The following is a 13,135-nucleotide window of genomic DNA, read 5'->3' as shown; positions in this document are numbered from 1 at the left end:
GCTGCAAGACAGCTCCACTTCTGTTTGGAAAATTGAGCCAATCAGCTGCACCTATGCGATAACGTATTTAAGAAGGGACGTGGTGACGGGCAGTCGGACTTGTGAGGAGGAGTTGCTGCAGCTGCGTGAACACCAAGGTCAGTGGAGGAATGGAGGAAGAAAGGAGGGGGGAGGTGTGCTGGAGCAGAGACCCCCCTGTACCCTGTGGTGAGATGGCAGGGCAGCCCCCCCCCCGCCACCCATGAAGATCTACGGTGGAATAGACATTGATTTATGGCCTGTGGCTTCTGCTTGGCTGGTCAAAGTGCTGTGCCCGAAGAAGGCCAGGGTCTCATGGGAAAAGGTAGGCCCGCTGCTGTAATTCAGTGCTGGGAGGATTGCAGCATGCGGGGGAGTCCCACGCCGGAGCAGCTCGGGAAGGGCTGCAGCCATGGGAGGGACTCCGGTTGGAGAAAGTTGGTGACCCATGATGGAGCAGTATGGGGAACTCTGTGGCCCATGGGAGGAACTCATGTTGGAGAAAGTTTGTGGAGGACTGTTGGAGAATGGCCCAGAGACAAGGGTCATGAGCCCACCGAGCAGTTGTATGATCAGAGCCTGTTCTAGGGGCTGATGCTGGGCCTCACTAAGGTTTGCCTGCAGCTGCTGATACGTGAAGAATGTCAAGGATGCTTCGGCCTTGTGTACCATGGTGTATCGAAAACAGGTGAAGAGGAATTAGAAATAGTGGCCTGAGAAACCTATTGTTATGGTACCGTTGTCCTGAGAAACTTAGTGTTATGGTACCGTTGTGTATCGAAAACAAGTTAAGAGGAATTAGAAATAGTGGCCTGAGAAACTTAGTGTTATGAGAAGCTTGTGCTGTTCGCTAACCGCAAGTAGGTGGATCGTGCGAACACGACCTTTAGAGCTTAAGCCAATCAGCTAGTGACTAGTAGGCATAATAATTGTCATTGTCTGTATAAATATATGTACCCTGGACTAATAAAGGAGATAAACAATGCTCTATCACCCACATTGAGTCCTTCTCGGCACTTTGTTCCTCTGCCGCTCTGCAGAGGACTGTCTCCTGTGAGAGGGGGACCACGCTGGAGCAGGGGGAAGAAGTTCCAGAAACTCCCTTCACTGAAGATAAAGGGAAGTGGCAGCACTGACTGCACCCCCCCATTCCCCGCCCCTGCGCCACTGCGGGGAGGAGGTAGAGATATCAGAAGCAGAGCTGAGCCCGGGAAGAAGGGAGTGCTGGGGGGGAAGTTGTTCTCAAGATGTGACAATGCTTCTCACTGTCCTACTCTGTTATGTGTTGTTAGTGTTTGTAATAAATGTATATTCTTTTTTTTCTTCCCCTAATGAGTCTGACTTTTGCTCATGACCATAAAGGGGGATTTTTCCCCATCCCAGTCTTATCTTGAACCCCAAGCCTGGCTCTCTGTCCCTTCTCATTGCTGGAAGAGAAGGGAGAGAGAGCCGCTGCGTGGTGGTTGGCTGCCAACCAGGCCCAAACCACGACAACATTTAAAGCATCAAGGTTATTCATGGACCTCTGCTATTTCTCAGGCATAGGGGAAAGTATGGACAAGATCCTGTGAATGTTCAGTCTTCTCAGATATAAATGTGTTTTCATGGGACTCCCTCTTCAACTCCATATTATTGCTTTTTCAAATCAGGATGAGTCACAGACCCTTTCACCATCTCATAGTCATGACTAGTGGGATATTGACCAAATTACAGTTAAGTATCAGATTTTACCTTTTGCCTTTGTACTAATTCTATAACAAACTAGCTGCAAGAATTTGGTGTCTTCCTATACCAATCACTTGGATTTTTTTTCAGCAGGCAGCTTGGAAGCATAAAGAATGTGGAAATGGGTCCAGAAGGATGAATCTTTGCCATCAAGCTAGGTTTTGAAAGTGCAAATATACATTTGTGTTTGCTTTATCAGAATTGACGGGAACTCAAAGCATAGCTATTCAAGCACTTCATTCCCGTTACTGGAACATAATTACTTTCAGTCAGAGTCTGAAGTGCTCTTTCGGGAACTTACTTTGTCAAATATCCATCAATATTTATAAATGACTTGGAGATGAATACTCTCTGAAAGATGGTAACTATTGTTAAACATTACTGTGCATGTTTCTTACAGTGTCCAGGAGGAGCCTTCACACCTAATATGCAGACAACCAAAGAGTTTCCAGATGATGTCGTGACCTTCATCAGGAATCACCCTTTGATGTTTAATCCCATTTACCCAATACACAAGAGGCCGTTAATCATTCGGATAGGAGCTGACTACAAGTATACAAAGATTGCCGTGGATCGAGTGAATGCTGCTGATGGAAGATACCATGTCTTATTTCTTGGAACAGGTAAGACAAACTTAGAAACAGGCATTTTCCTCCAATGCATTATAATTTGCAATTGACTCCAATTTGTACAACTTACAGCTTCCAAAAATGTTTGTTTAAACATATTTGCTATCTACAAAAATGTCTATAGAAATCCATAAATTATGTTCTTTTTGCTTTTTGTGTATTTTTATGCTAAGTATAAATGTTAATTATGTGAAAGACATACAAAGTACTGATATGATTTTTAGAGACAGAAATCAACACTAGTGTACATTGTATTTGATTTAACTTATACTATTTCTCTTGCATATCGTTTGTCTGCAACATGATTCCACATTAGCATTTGATGCTCTCTAACATGAGTAAAAATACCAAAATCTGCCTTCATATTGTTTTGTATACACTCATCAATATTATTTAATATATGCTGTGTAAGCTACTTCTGAGGAAAGACACAATCTGATCAGGATGTTACAAAGGCAGAAATAGCAATTCCATTTTAAAACCATAAAAATATGGAAGTACTTAGCAGAGAAAAAGAAATAAATGGTTGGACTCCTAGCAGTAGTGGACACAGAGAATTTGATCCAAGTATTCTAAAATAATTTCTGTCTAATATAACCTACATTTTGGTCTTAGTTACATAAAATTTGAATCTGGTGTTATGCTTCTGAAGTCTGCAGGGAACAGGTCAAGTGATTCACATAATAATAAATTTTGATTTTTTTTAAATATTCAGATAGGAATCACTCTCTGCTGATTGAAGGAGACAAGCAGACTGATACTCTGGCTAGGATTCATTCGCATCTGAAACTCCCACTGGCTAAACAGGGTATTATAAGTTGATAGGCACAAAGGCTAATCTTTTTTACTTCAGATGATTTCAAGTAGAACAAAGGAAGAGAACTCTGGGAGAAGAAATATATCTCTGAACATCAGAAAATAATTACAGAGACAGCTTGCATTGCTTTTATGGTTTAGATATTATTGGAGTCCTGATAGTTTTCTGCTTGTAGAATAACTGTGTCTGCCAGCAAACTTCCATGGGGCTGGGAATAGCCATCCTGTTATAATAGATTTAGGAAGCTGATGCTAAAATGTCTCTCAAGAATGTCAGGCTTCTATAGGGGTAAGGTTAGAAGGAACTCTCTTCACTCTTCTTAGAAAAACCTCCCCAACTATCAAAGTCAGCAGGGTGCCCTTGTGTCAAAGGAGGCCAACTGCATACTGTGTTGTATTACGAGAAGTGTGTCCAGCCAGCAGGTTGCTGGAAGGGATTCTTCCCTGTATTTGGCTTCTGTCAGGAGTACCATGCCCAGTTGTGGGCTGCTTAGTACAAGAAAAACATTGACGTAATGGAACAAGATCAGTTGAGGGACTTTAGCATGTGATGTATGAGAAGAGTGTGAGAGAACTGGGTTTATTCAGAGAAAGCTAAGGGGAGATCTTACTGCTGCTGACATCTACCTCCTGGAAGGGTACAACTATCTAATGGGAAAAAACAGATCTGGACTCTTCTCAATGTGCTCAGTGTCAGGGTGAGAAGAATTGGATGAGAGTTGCAATGTGGGACATTGCAATTAGATATAAAGGAAAAAGTTTTCACCATCAGCATGATCAAACATTGGAACAAAGGTCCAGAGAGGCTGTGAATTCTTCATCTTCAGAGACTCAAAGGAGTCAAACCCAGCCCTGAGCAACTTGCTTTAACTGGACCTGCTTTGAGTGTGAGACTTCTAGAGGCCTCTTACAGCCTATGGGGTTCTGCAGTTCAATGAAAGGAAATAGGGAAACAGAAACATTTCATTCATGTTCTGGTGTCAGACATTTGCCAGGTCATCATCTGCTGTACTGTGAATGCTTAGTGTACTATAAAGCATAGTCGAGGTGGAAGAAGCTCTGGGTAATGAATTACATTAGGAATTTTGTCAGGTTTTGGTCTGAGTATTTTTGTTTTCTTGGTTACTAGTTGATATATGAGTTTTAAGATATTCTTGAAGATCTCTCTGATCCTACTTGCAGAATCATTGGAAACTACCAAATTAAGCTAATTAAGGCAGGACTTTCTTCTTGAGGTGGGAGTTTTTTCCCCTCTCCCTAATATGTAACCACATTTTAGTTTAATTAATGCAGCTACAGTTCTTGACTTTGGGACCCTTTAGGGTGATTTTCCTCCTCTCCTACAGAAGTAAAGAAAAGAGTTTTCATATACAACTGTAGAAATATCAGAAGTGTTAATAGATATTGTCCCTACTACTGTTATACAACTCCACAAGAACACTTAGTAAAAGAAAAGGCTTAGTTTTCTATTGACTTTATTCCTTGACAGATCACTATGTTGAGCTGGAGTAGCAGCTTGGTAGGCTAGTACAGATCTTTCAAAGGAACATTATACGCATTTTTTAATACAGTGGTGTCATTGTTTTAAAATGCTCTATAAATATCTGATGTTAATTGGAGGAAAAATCTACTAAAGTTTAGTGGAAAAGAGTTTCCAGCTAATATAGAGTTCTTAATACAGCAGTGATAGTTAATACTGGAAATTTATTGAAATTTTGAAATGTGCATGAAAACAAAATGGTGATGTTTATCAATTAAATAATTCTTCAAGAGATAAATACATGTAATTTGATTTCATACTTTGATTAGATTCTGACTGGTTTTAGGTGATCACTGTGGCTTCACGCATAGACCTGTGATTCACTAAAAACATTAGCATACCTCAGCTTGTTTGTATATTTTGTTAATCCTCTTCTGTGTATTGACACAGGGCAGGATCCATTATGGATGAAATATGTAAACTGCAGCTCTTGATACTTTATATTCATTGTTTTATCTTCTGCATTACACTGGCAATGAGGATCATTGTCTGCTTTCTAGTTAGAGGGGAGGCATTACTCTCCTTGAGTAGGGTACAGCACATTAATAGCTACCAAGGTCTTCCTCAGAAGAAATTGGTGTAATGTAAGTTACTGCATTTCTCAGTCCTTTTAAGTAAAAATGATCAAGTTTCAGCCACTGAGAGGAGAAACTTGTTTTCTTTATTCTTTGCTTTCTGTGAGACTCAGGAGGATTCGAATAGAGATATTAACTGTCAAAAGGAATGCAGAGGGGATTTGCTTTGGTGTCAGTTCATCTCAGCAAATGCGAAAACCACATTGTATAGGAGAATTTCATGTGATAATTTCCTTGGGAGCCTGGAGCCCCACAGCCAGAGACAATGGGACTTGACACCTGGTGACAATTACACTCAGCTCAGATGATGAGTTACTGTTGCTGAACTGAGATGTTGCCAGTTATGTCTGTCACTGTCAGTGACCTGTCTCATGCTTGAAATTGTAGTGTTTTATGTCTTGCCAGATGCAGAGCACACAAAATGTTTAGCTTTTCCTCTCTTCCTCCTCTATGGCCTTGGTAATAAATCACTTCCTGAATGCAAGTGAAGAATAACGGAAGTATAAAGCTCCAAGAACCCCAGTGGTTTTTATCATGTAGCCATGGCATGGGAGGGCATAGGCAGCTGTGTCATTTTTTCACATTAATGTGAACTAAATGTAGTGTATCCTTTGCGCCCCCAGACAAAAGTGCTGAGCTCACAGGGGCTGGTCCATGCCCACAGTTAATACATTGCTTTTCTCCCTCCCTCGCCTACATAACTACCAAAATAAATTTCAGGGACAGACATTGTTCTTGCAGCATTCCACCCACTTTTCAAATGATAACAATCTCCTGTTTTCCCTATGCTTTTCAACATGAAGAATCCTAAAGTTTTGTTAAATCCACCCAAAGGGAACTCTTCATCCCCCTCTGAAATGAGCAGATTTAGAGTAAGGAGCAAGTCTTTAATGGTAGAGAGCAGTGCTACAAGTGAAGAGTGCCATATACCTCATCTTCCCTAGCAAAAACCCAAGGGATAATTCACTTGGATAGAATGTAATCACCCATTAACATATTTGAAAAGGGCGATGCTGATAACACTTCTTACCTATGCAATGAGTAATAACATACTCAGTTCAGGAATCTGGGGTTAGAGTTCTGCTTCGATTATCCTGTAGGCCAGGACTCAGTCCTGAAGTTTTTGATTCACCCTAGAGATTTACTGTAGTTACTTTACTCATTTCAGTTATATCTGAAGAACCCAAGCTTTCAATATTTTCTGTTTATCCTTTGGTAGATTGTTTTACATCTGAGTTTTAAGAACAGCAGTAAAACAGCATGGAAACATTTTCCTGAGATTAATATTTATTTTTTTAAGCATGCCACCTACTGATTGCAGTATGAAAGCCTTTGGTCAAAGTACACGCAGATTGCACAACCAAAAGATTATGCATCGGGTTTTTTATGGCTCTTGGTGTTATGAAAATGTTTAAATGTCTGGGTCAAACTTGGGTACATTAAGCAGCCGTGGGCACCCACAGGATTTTTTCAGCTCCTTGCTATCAAGATGGGATATGTTTTTGTGGAAAGAGATCTAAGCTACTCTCATGAAAAGGCACTGCAGACTTCAGTGTGGCTTATTCATATGATTAATGTGGGCCACATGCATCTGATGTGGCATGAGGTTGATCAATGTTTCTTATTAAATTTTCTTCTCTGATGCAACACTTGTTTTCAAAGTCTGGATGCAGTAAGTGCCTTCAGAGCATAAGGTTGTAATACTCATTTTCATGGTGTTACATGACGGCTGTATTTCTGGAAAACTAACCCTTGCTGACAACGGTAGCCTCCAGTAATGCAATAGCCAAAATCATATAATGAGCTACAGTCTCTAACAGAGAGAGATAATCTGGCCAGAAGAGCAAGCTTGCCTGCCGTAGATTTGCTGGTTTGCAGCTTCATGACTGTGAGCTTGGGAAGATGATGTTGCACAATTGTGGCACAACAGGCAGCAGACAGAGCTTCCTTCTTCCTCTTGGTCATAGTGTCATTCAAAACCTTTAATTGACCAAGTCATCCAAAGCTTTTTCACAGCCTTTTAAGAAGATATGAAAATTAAGAGGATGTTCCTCCACCTGTTTCATTTCCCTTGTTCAGTTTTAGTTCAAACAAGTGTCCCCAAAAAGTTTGACTGATCTGGGGCTATGTAAAAGTTTTGCTCTCAAGTGTGAGCTCGTTAGATGCTTGTATCTGTCTTTTTGTTCTTTGATGCATGTTGAATTTTACAAAGTTTCACAGTAATACTATGAGCTAGAAAAAAATTGCACCTATTTGACAGATGAGTGAACTAAAGCACAGAGAGGTTAGGTGGCTGTGTTGGCAGCTCTGACTTACAGTAGTCACCTAAGTACATGAGAGAGTGTGGGCACCAGGATCTCAGCCCTTACTAACCTGCCATTATCACAGGTGCTCTGCTGAGCCTCAAAATTTTCTCAGAGAGATTTTAAGCATTCTGAAAACTCTTTGCTTTCTTTTTTCTTTGTAATTTTATTTGTTTGCATCAGGTTCAGCTAAGATTAGAGACCAAAAATAATTAAGCTGCATTAGGCTGACAGGTAGAATATGGAGAAAAGTTTTCAGAGGGTCTCCAGCAATGTCAGACACATCAGGGAGGGGTATTATTGCAGGAAGTCTCTCTGTGAAACTCCTGTCAAAGTAGCAGTTGGTGTCCATTGCAGTCAATTTTTTATGATGTGGAAATGTCAGATTTTTTATTTGTTGTTCCATTTGTGCATGTGATGTGGCTCCAGGTAGATGGGTCCTGACTGAGCCTTACAATACTGACAACTGAAGTGTTCACTTAGGGCTGGGGAAAGAAAAGCTAGTTGAAATTCAGAGAATGAGGTTTAAACTGAGAGCTGCAGATTCAGCCAAACCCCTGTGCATTTTTTGTTGCTATTCATTAAGCTTTGTCTTTTCCATTGCCCATGGTCAGCCACACCAAGAATTAGTATAATCGGGCATAGTCCAACTAGTATCAGTGAAGCTTAGCTGATTAATACCAGCCCAGAATCATGCCCTGCGTTTCAAGGAATATTTATTCTTAATTCTTATTCTTTGTTATTCTTATTTATTTGTCTCTTCTTCTTCCTTCCTTGGAACATTTATTGGACTGCCTTCCTTCTCCATTTATTTCCAACTCTGCACCATTTTTTAGCCTACAGGATGTTAGCACTTTCCTTCCTTGCTGTTCCCTGTTTTTCAGTCCTCTCAGAGGGAACACAATCTCAGTAACACCATCTTCCATGTCAGGCTGGGGGACCTGCAATCGTTCAAGCAGGTTTGAAACAGAAATACATTATGAGTTGCTCTTGTCCCCTTGCTGTCAGCTTGAGGGAGATTCCTTCTTGTTTGTCTGTCTGCCCTTCACTCACAGACTGCTGGGCTGGTGTGAGGCTGCAAACAGCTCCTGGTGAAAAGTCAGGGAATTGGAGAGTATAGATCTGCCTCTGCACTTCATGCATTCCAGTGGTGGATTGATATTCTGGAGACACAATAGCTTTTTTCATGACTATGTGAAATAACAATATAGAACTGTTTTCAAGTGGATTTCTGGAAGTATCAAGTAAACCACAAAGGAAATCATCCTGTTCACTTTGATGATTTTGACAGAATTACCTTATAATTTCATACACTGACCTAAAAGTGAAAAAATTTTACTTATACTTGTTTAGTGATCTCTTATGCCTTGCTTAGAACACAAAAGATTATCTATTGTGAAATACACTAGGAAATAGCTCAGGCACTGCTACTTTGCATATATCTCCTGCAGTGCACAGCGCTGCATCCTTTCCAACCTTCCTTCTGACCCAGGGAATTTAGTTTACTGTCTTGCCATTAAAGGAAATAAGCAAATAAGGTTTTCAGCAAAACTCAGATGTACCATAATCTTTCTGACATGAACACGTATAAGTGACTTGATTTGTCAGTTACTGTGCTTATAATGGAGACATCAGTACTACTGAGAAAGGAGTTAGAAGTATTTCTGGTGCACAAATAATTGCTTTTCATTTATTAAGGAAAAGGCTGAGCAACAGTAGAAAAGATATTTTTAGAAGTTGTGGAGGACTATAGCCTATAAGCCATGTATTGTTGGAAGTATGTGTATACATATATGTTCAGACCATTGGAATCCCCTGCTTTAAGTGATTTTATTTAATGAATAGCTTTCTATTGCCTACTTTCACTAACATGAATATTTATTTTAAATGTTGTATTGTTTCCTTTGAGAAAATGGATTGTTTCTTTCTGCAAGGATCTGTCCTTTATGGTACAATACTAAGTCAAAGCAAATGGTAAAATATTGAGTCAGAGGGAATGAATACCAAGGTAAACAGTCCTTAACTCTGTGTATTTTGCTGGGGTGTGACAAAAAGGTAGATAAGAACCTACTTTTCAAACAGAAAAGGTTATTAGGACACAAGGACTTGGCGTCAGACATTAGCAGTATTTTCTGTGCCAATGCCCAGGATAAAATCTTCCCTTGGGTTCTTGTTTCAGTTCAGGGCAACGTTTGAGGACTGAAGACAATTTAGGAATTTTAAATATGTGGCATGTGCTAATGGATCATTGAAATAAACTGGTTCTTCAGAGGCTCAGCAGCCTCACATTCCTTTGTAGGTAAGGTCACTGTCAGCATGCTTAGCGCCCTGTATGTCAGGGTTACAGGTTTGCAGGCAACTGAAAAAAAACACAAAAGACTGCAAATCCTTCCTGAATTTCTGATACTGTGTTTTGTCTGGTATAGTTAAATGTTAGAGAGAGACATTGATAAAAGAATGCAAAGAAGCAGAGGTAGAGTGGACTTCAGGTGTGTATATTTATGAGTGGGTTATTACCTTTAGCAGAAGCAGTACACATACACAAGCACATGCTTCTCCTTAGCTCCAACAAGGGATGCATCTGCAGCAGTTTAAAGCTTCTGTGGGACATGGGAGTTAGTAAATCTCTTTCAGGTTCTCATAGTTTTGCTAATAGTGGCACCCAGTCTAGACCACAGCTGTGCTATCACAAGATTTAGTTTCAGTAAAGTTTCTTCGGAAGGAACTGGTTTATCGTGCCATTGTATAATGAGAATACATGTTCTCCATAGAAAATTCTCATGAAAAATTCATGCCTAACATGCCGTGAGCCTGTACAATTGATAGCTACACATTTTTAAGTCTTGTCAGCCTTCAATTTCTCTTTTCCTTTTTTTTTCTAAATGACAAAATACTGCAATGTGTCCTCTCTGTGTGTGGTCAGGCCATTACATATCAATATTCTGGCTTTAAACCTTTTTTTTTTTTTTTTTTTTTTTTTTTAAAAAAATAAAGTATATTATTATTTGTTAGCTTCCTCCAGGGAAATAAGAAGATGTGAATTATTTACTGTAACCAACTTGCCCTGCAGCTCCAGATATGGAATCTAGTCACTGACCTTAAAATCAAATGAAAAATTGCCCTTTTTCAGTTTATGTTGTCTACATAATGAATTGCAAAAGAGGAAGCTGAGATTTCCTTTTCTCAGTCACAAATTCATAAAAATACACATAGATACTTACCTATATTGTACTCTACTAATGTTTTACTAACCACATAAGTCTATATTGCTCATAAAACTTTTGAAGGCCAAACAGAAACTGTACCATGTGGTCTCATTCCTCATTATCAATATTGAGAAAATAAATTTATTCTAGTCAGACTAATTTCCAGGCCTTTCAGGCAAGAGGAATTCTATGTGCTGTGCTTTTTCCAAGTAAAAATTCTTGCCCTTGTGAATCTCCCACAGTCTGCCTTTTCTGCCACATGAGAAATATTTCAGTGGCTGTCTCAGTCTTTAAGAGCCTTCACAGATGGATCCCTCCATCTCATATATTCTTTCCACATAAAAAATTTGGAAAACTAATCACAAATATCCCTTTGGTCTCACTCATCACATCTACCCTTCAAAAATACTACCACTGCCCCATCCATCTTACTTCTCATTCCTTTGCTCTGAGTGGATTTGGGAGGCTTGGAACTGTATTTTGGGAGGTCAGCCATAATAGAGTAGCTACAATACCCTCACCTTGCTTTTCCTTTTTTCTTTATGGACCAAAATATTAACTCCTACCAATATGTAATGGACTTGATTATTCTTTGACTTTCCTGGAAAAAAAAAAAAAAAAGCTTTCATCTTACTTTGTTTAGGTGTAGATAGAGTTATTCTTTGGAAGGTTTACCTTTCAAGTCACCAGTTGTCATTATATTTTATTAATGAATATGAATTTATATTAAATTCTGCAGTAGCTCCCTTTTACCTGTTTATATTGCTGTGTTTTTACCTTAAGATCATGGGGATAGATACTGCCTTTCTATGTGTGTCTGTACAGTAACTAGTACAGAAGATACTGATTTTGATTGATCTTTTTGGGTAGAATAGTAACAGTCTTGGTAGTAACTCCAATCTTACTATGACTTTTTCATGTTCATATAGGAGAATAATACTATACATAGTGTTCCTATATAAGGAGTCATCTCATGGTTCTTTCTGACCTCAAACCTTAGAAATTACTGAACATTTCTTATCTTTCTCTATGTCATAGTTCTTGCTCTGATGGTTTCTTTATAATTGATAATGGTTCATTTTTTCTTCCTTGCTCTCTGTCATATGGTCTCACTTTTTCTTACCTTTTCCAGATCAAGGAACTGTACAAAAAGTTGTTGTCCTACCCACCAACTTCTCTGCAAGTGGAGAACTAATTTTGGAAGAACTGGAGGTTTTTCAGGTTTGGCTTTTTCCTACTTTTACTCTTCCAATGTGTACGTTCACACAAACACTTTGTTCTGAGAGATCTCGGCAGAGCCAACTGTGACTTGATAGAAGATTAAGTAAATATGCATACTGTAAGCTTGATACCCACCAAAAGATGAATATGAAACGTCCACTGTTATGAAGGCTGTAGCTAGCCAGAGTCCTTCTTTTATCCTGTATTTAACTTGTTATTTTTTATGTTATTATACTGGCTAGAAGGATTTTGATAATCACATTTTTACAAGGTCATGTTATAGTGGCTGCCAGAAGGCAAATTTTATCATTGGCATCACATATTGAGACAGATGGAATCTGGGAATTTTTTACTTCTTTGATTATCTGATAATCTTACTGATTCCAAGCTGCAGAATAGAAGCAAACTAGTGTTGGTTTTGCTTAACTCCAGTTCTTCAAATCCACATGCCTCTGGAGTCAAGAAAGCTACAAGCTTAACACAACATAAACTGAAAAGAAACACAAACAACTACAGGGAGAAACAAGGGAATAGCCTCTGTCAATCACTCAGGCATGTAGCAGCTTGTAATAACCAAAAGAAGATGTTTACCCTCATGTTGAAAAATTCCTTTCAAATTTTTGGATGAACTATTCTTTAAAACAGGTAGTCTCGGGGCAAATGGTAGTATACATCCATAAACTTAGTTAAGGGATTTGTCATGGGCTTTTCTCTATTTCATTGAGGGGATACAAAAAGGAAAATGTAAGCTTTTTTATCTATACAGGCAGCTTTAACAATTTCTTTAAAAAAAAAAATACACTCTATTGTAACCCTCATAAAGACATAATTAGTCTTCCTAGGCTTTTGTTGAAGACTTCTCTTTAAAAGAGACATATGTGACCAATAGTACCTAAAGAATACCCTTTGCCCAAGTATTACTAGTTCCATTTATTGAAACATAAATTAATACAGCAAGAAGATAGATGGGCTGAGAGGAATCCTCACACTAAAACTAGTTTCTGGGCCTCTGTGCACAGACTGTTTTACCCTCAACCCTAAAAATTATGGTATCTTAACCTCTACTATTGCAATATGTGTAGGCAGCATGGCAGTATTTTGA

General features: G+C 39.1%; 1 protein-coding gene across 2 annotated transcripts in view; it reads left to right on the top strand.

Moving 5' to 3' along the window:
- Positions 1-13,135, top strand: part of SEMA3C (semaphorin 3C) — a 122,468-nt gene that overhangs the window by 96,926 nt on the left and 12,407 nt on the right. For both annotated transcript variants that reach the window (XM_033004631.2, XM_033004638.2), the window contains 2 exons: positions 2,144-2,366; positions 11,945-12,033. In XM_033004631.2, the coding sequence (XP_032860522.1) occupies positions 2,144-2,366; positions 11,945-12,033 (312 nt within the window). The remainder of the gene's footprint in view (positions 1-2,143; positions 2,367-11,944; positions 12,034-13,135) is intronic.

The sequence above is a fragment of the Tyto alba genome, unplaced genomic scaffold (assembly GCF_018691265.1).
Source record: "Tyto alba isolate M040663 unplaced genomic scaffold, T.alba_DEE_v4.0 Super-Scaffold_2, whole genome shotgun sequence".
Classification (NCBI taxonomy): domain Eukaryota; kingdom Metazoa; phylum Chordata; class Aves; order Strigiformes; family Tytonidae; genus Tyto; species Tyto alba.
The sequence above is the reverse complement of the archived record's forward strand: the minus strand, read 5'-3'. Positions and strand labels throughout refer to the sequence as shown.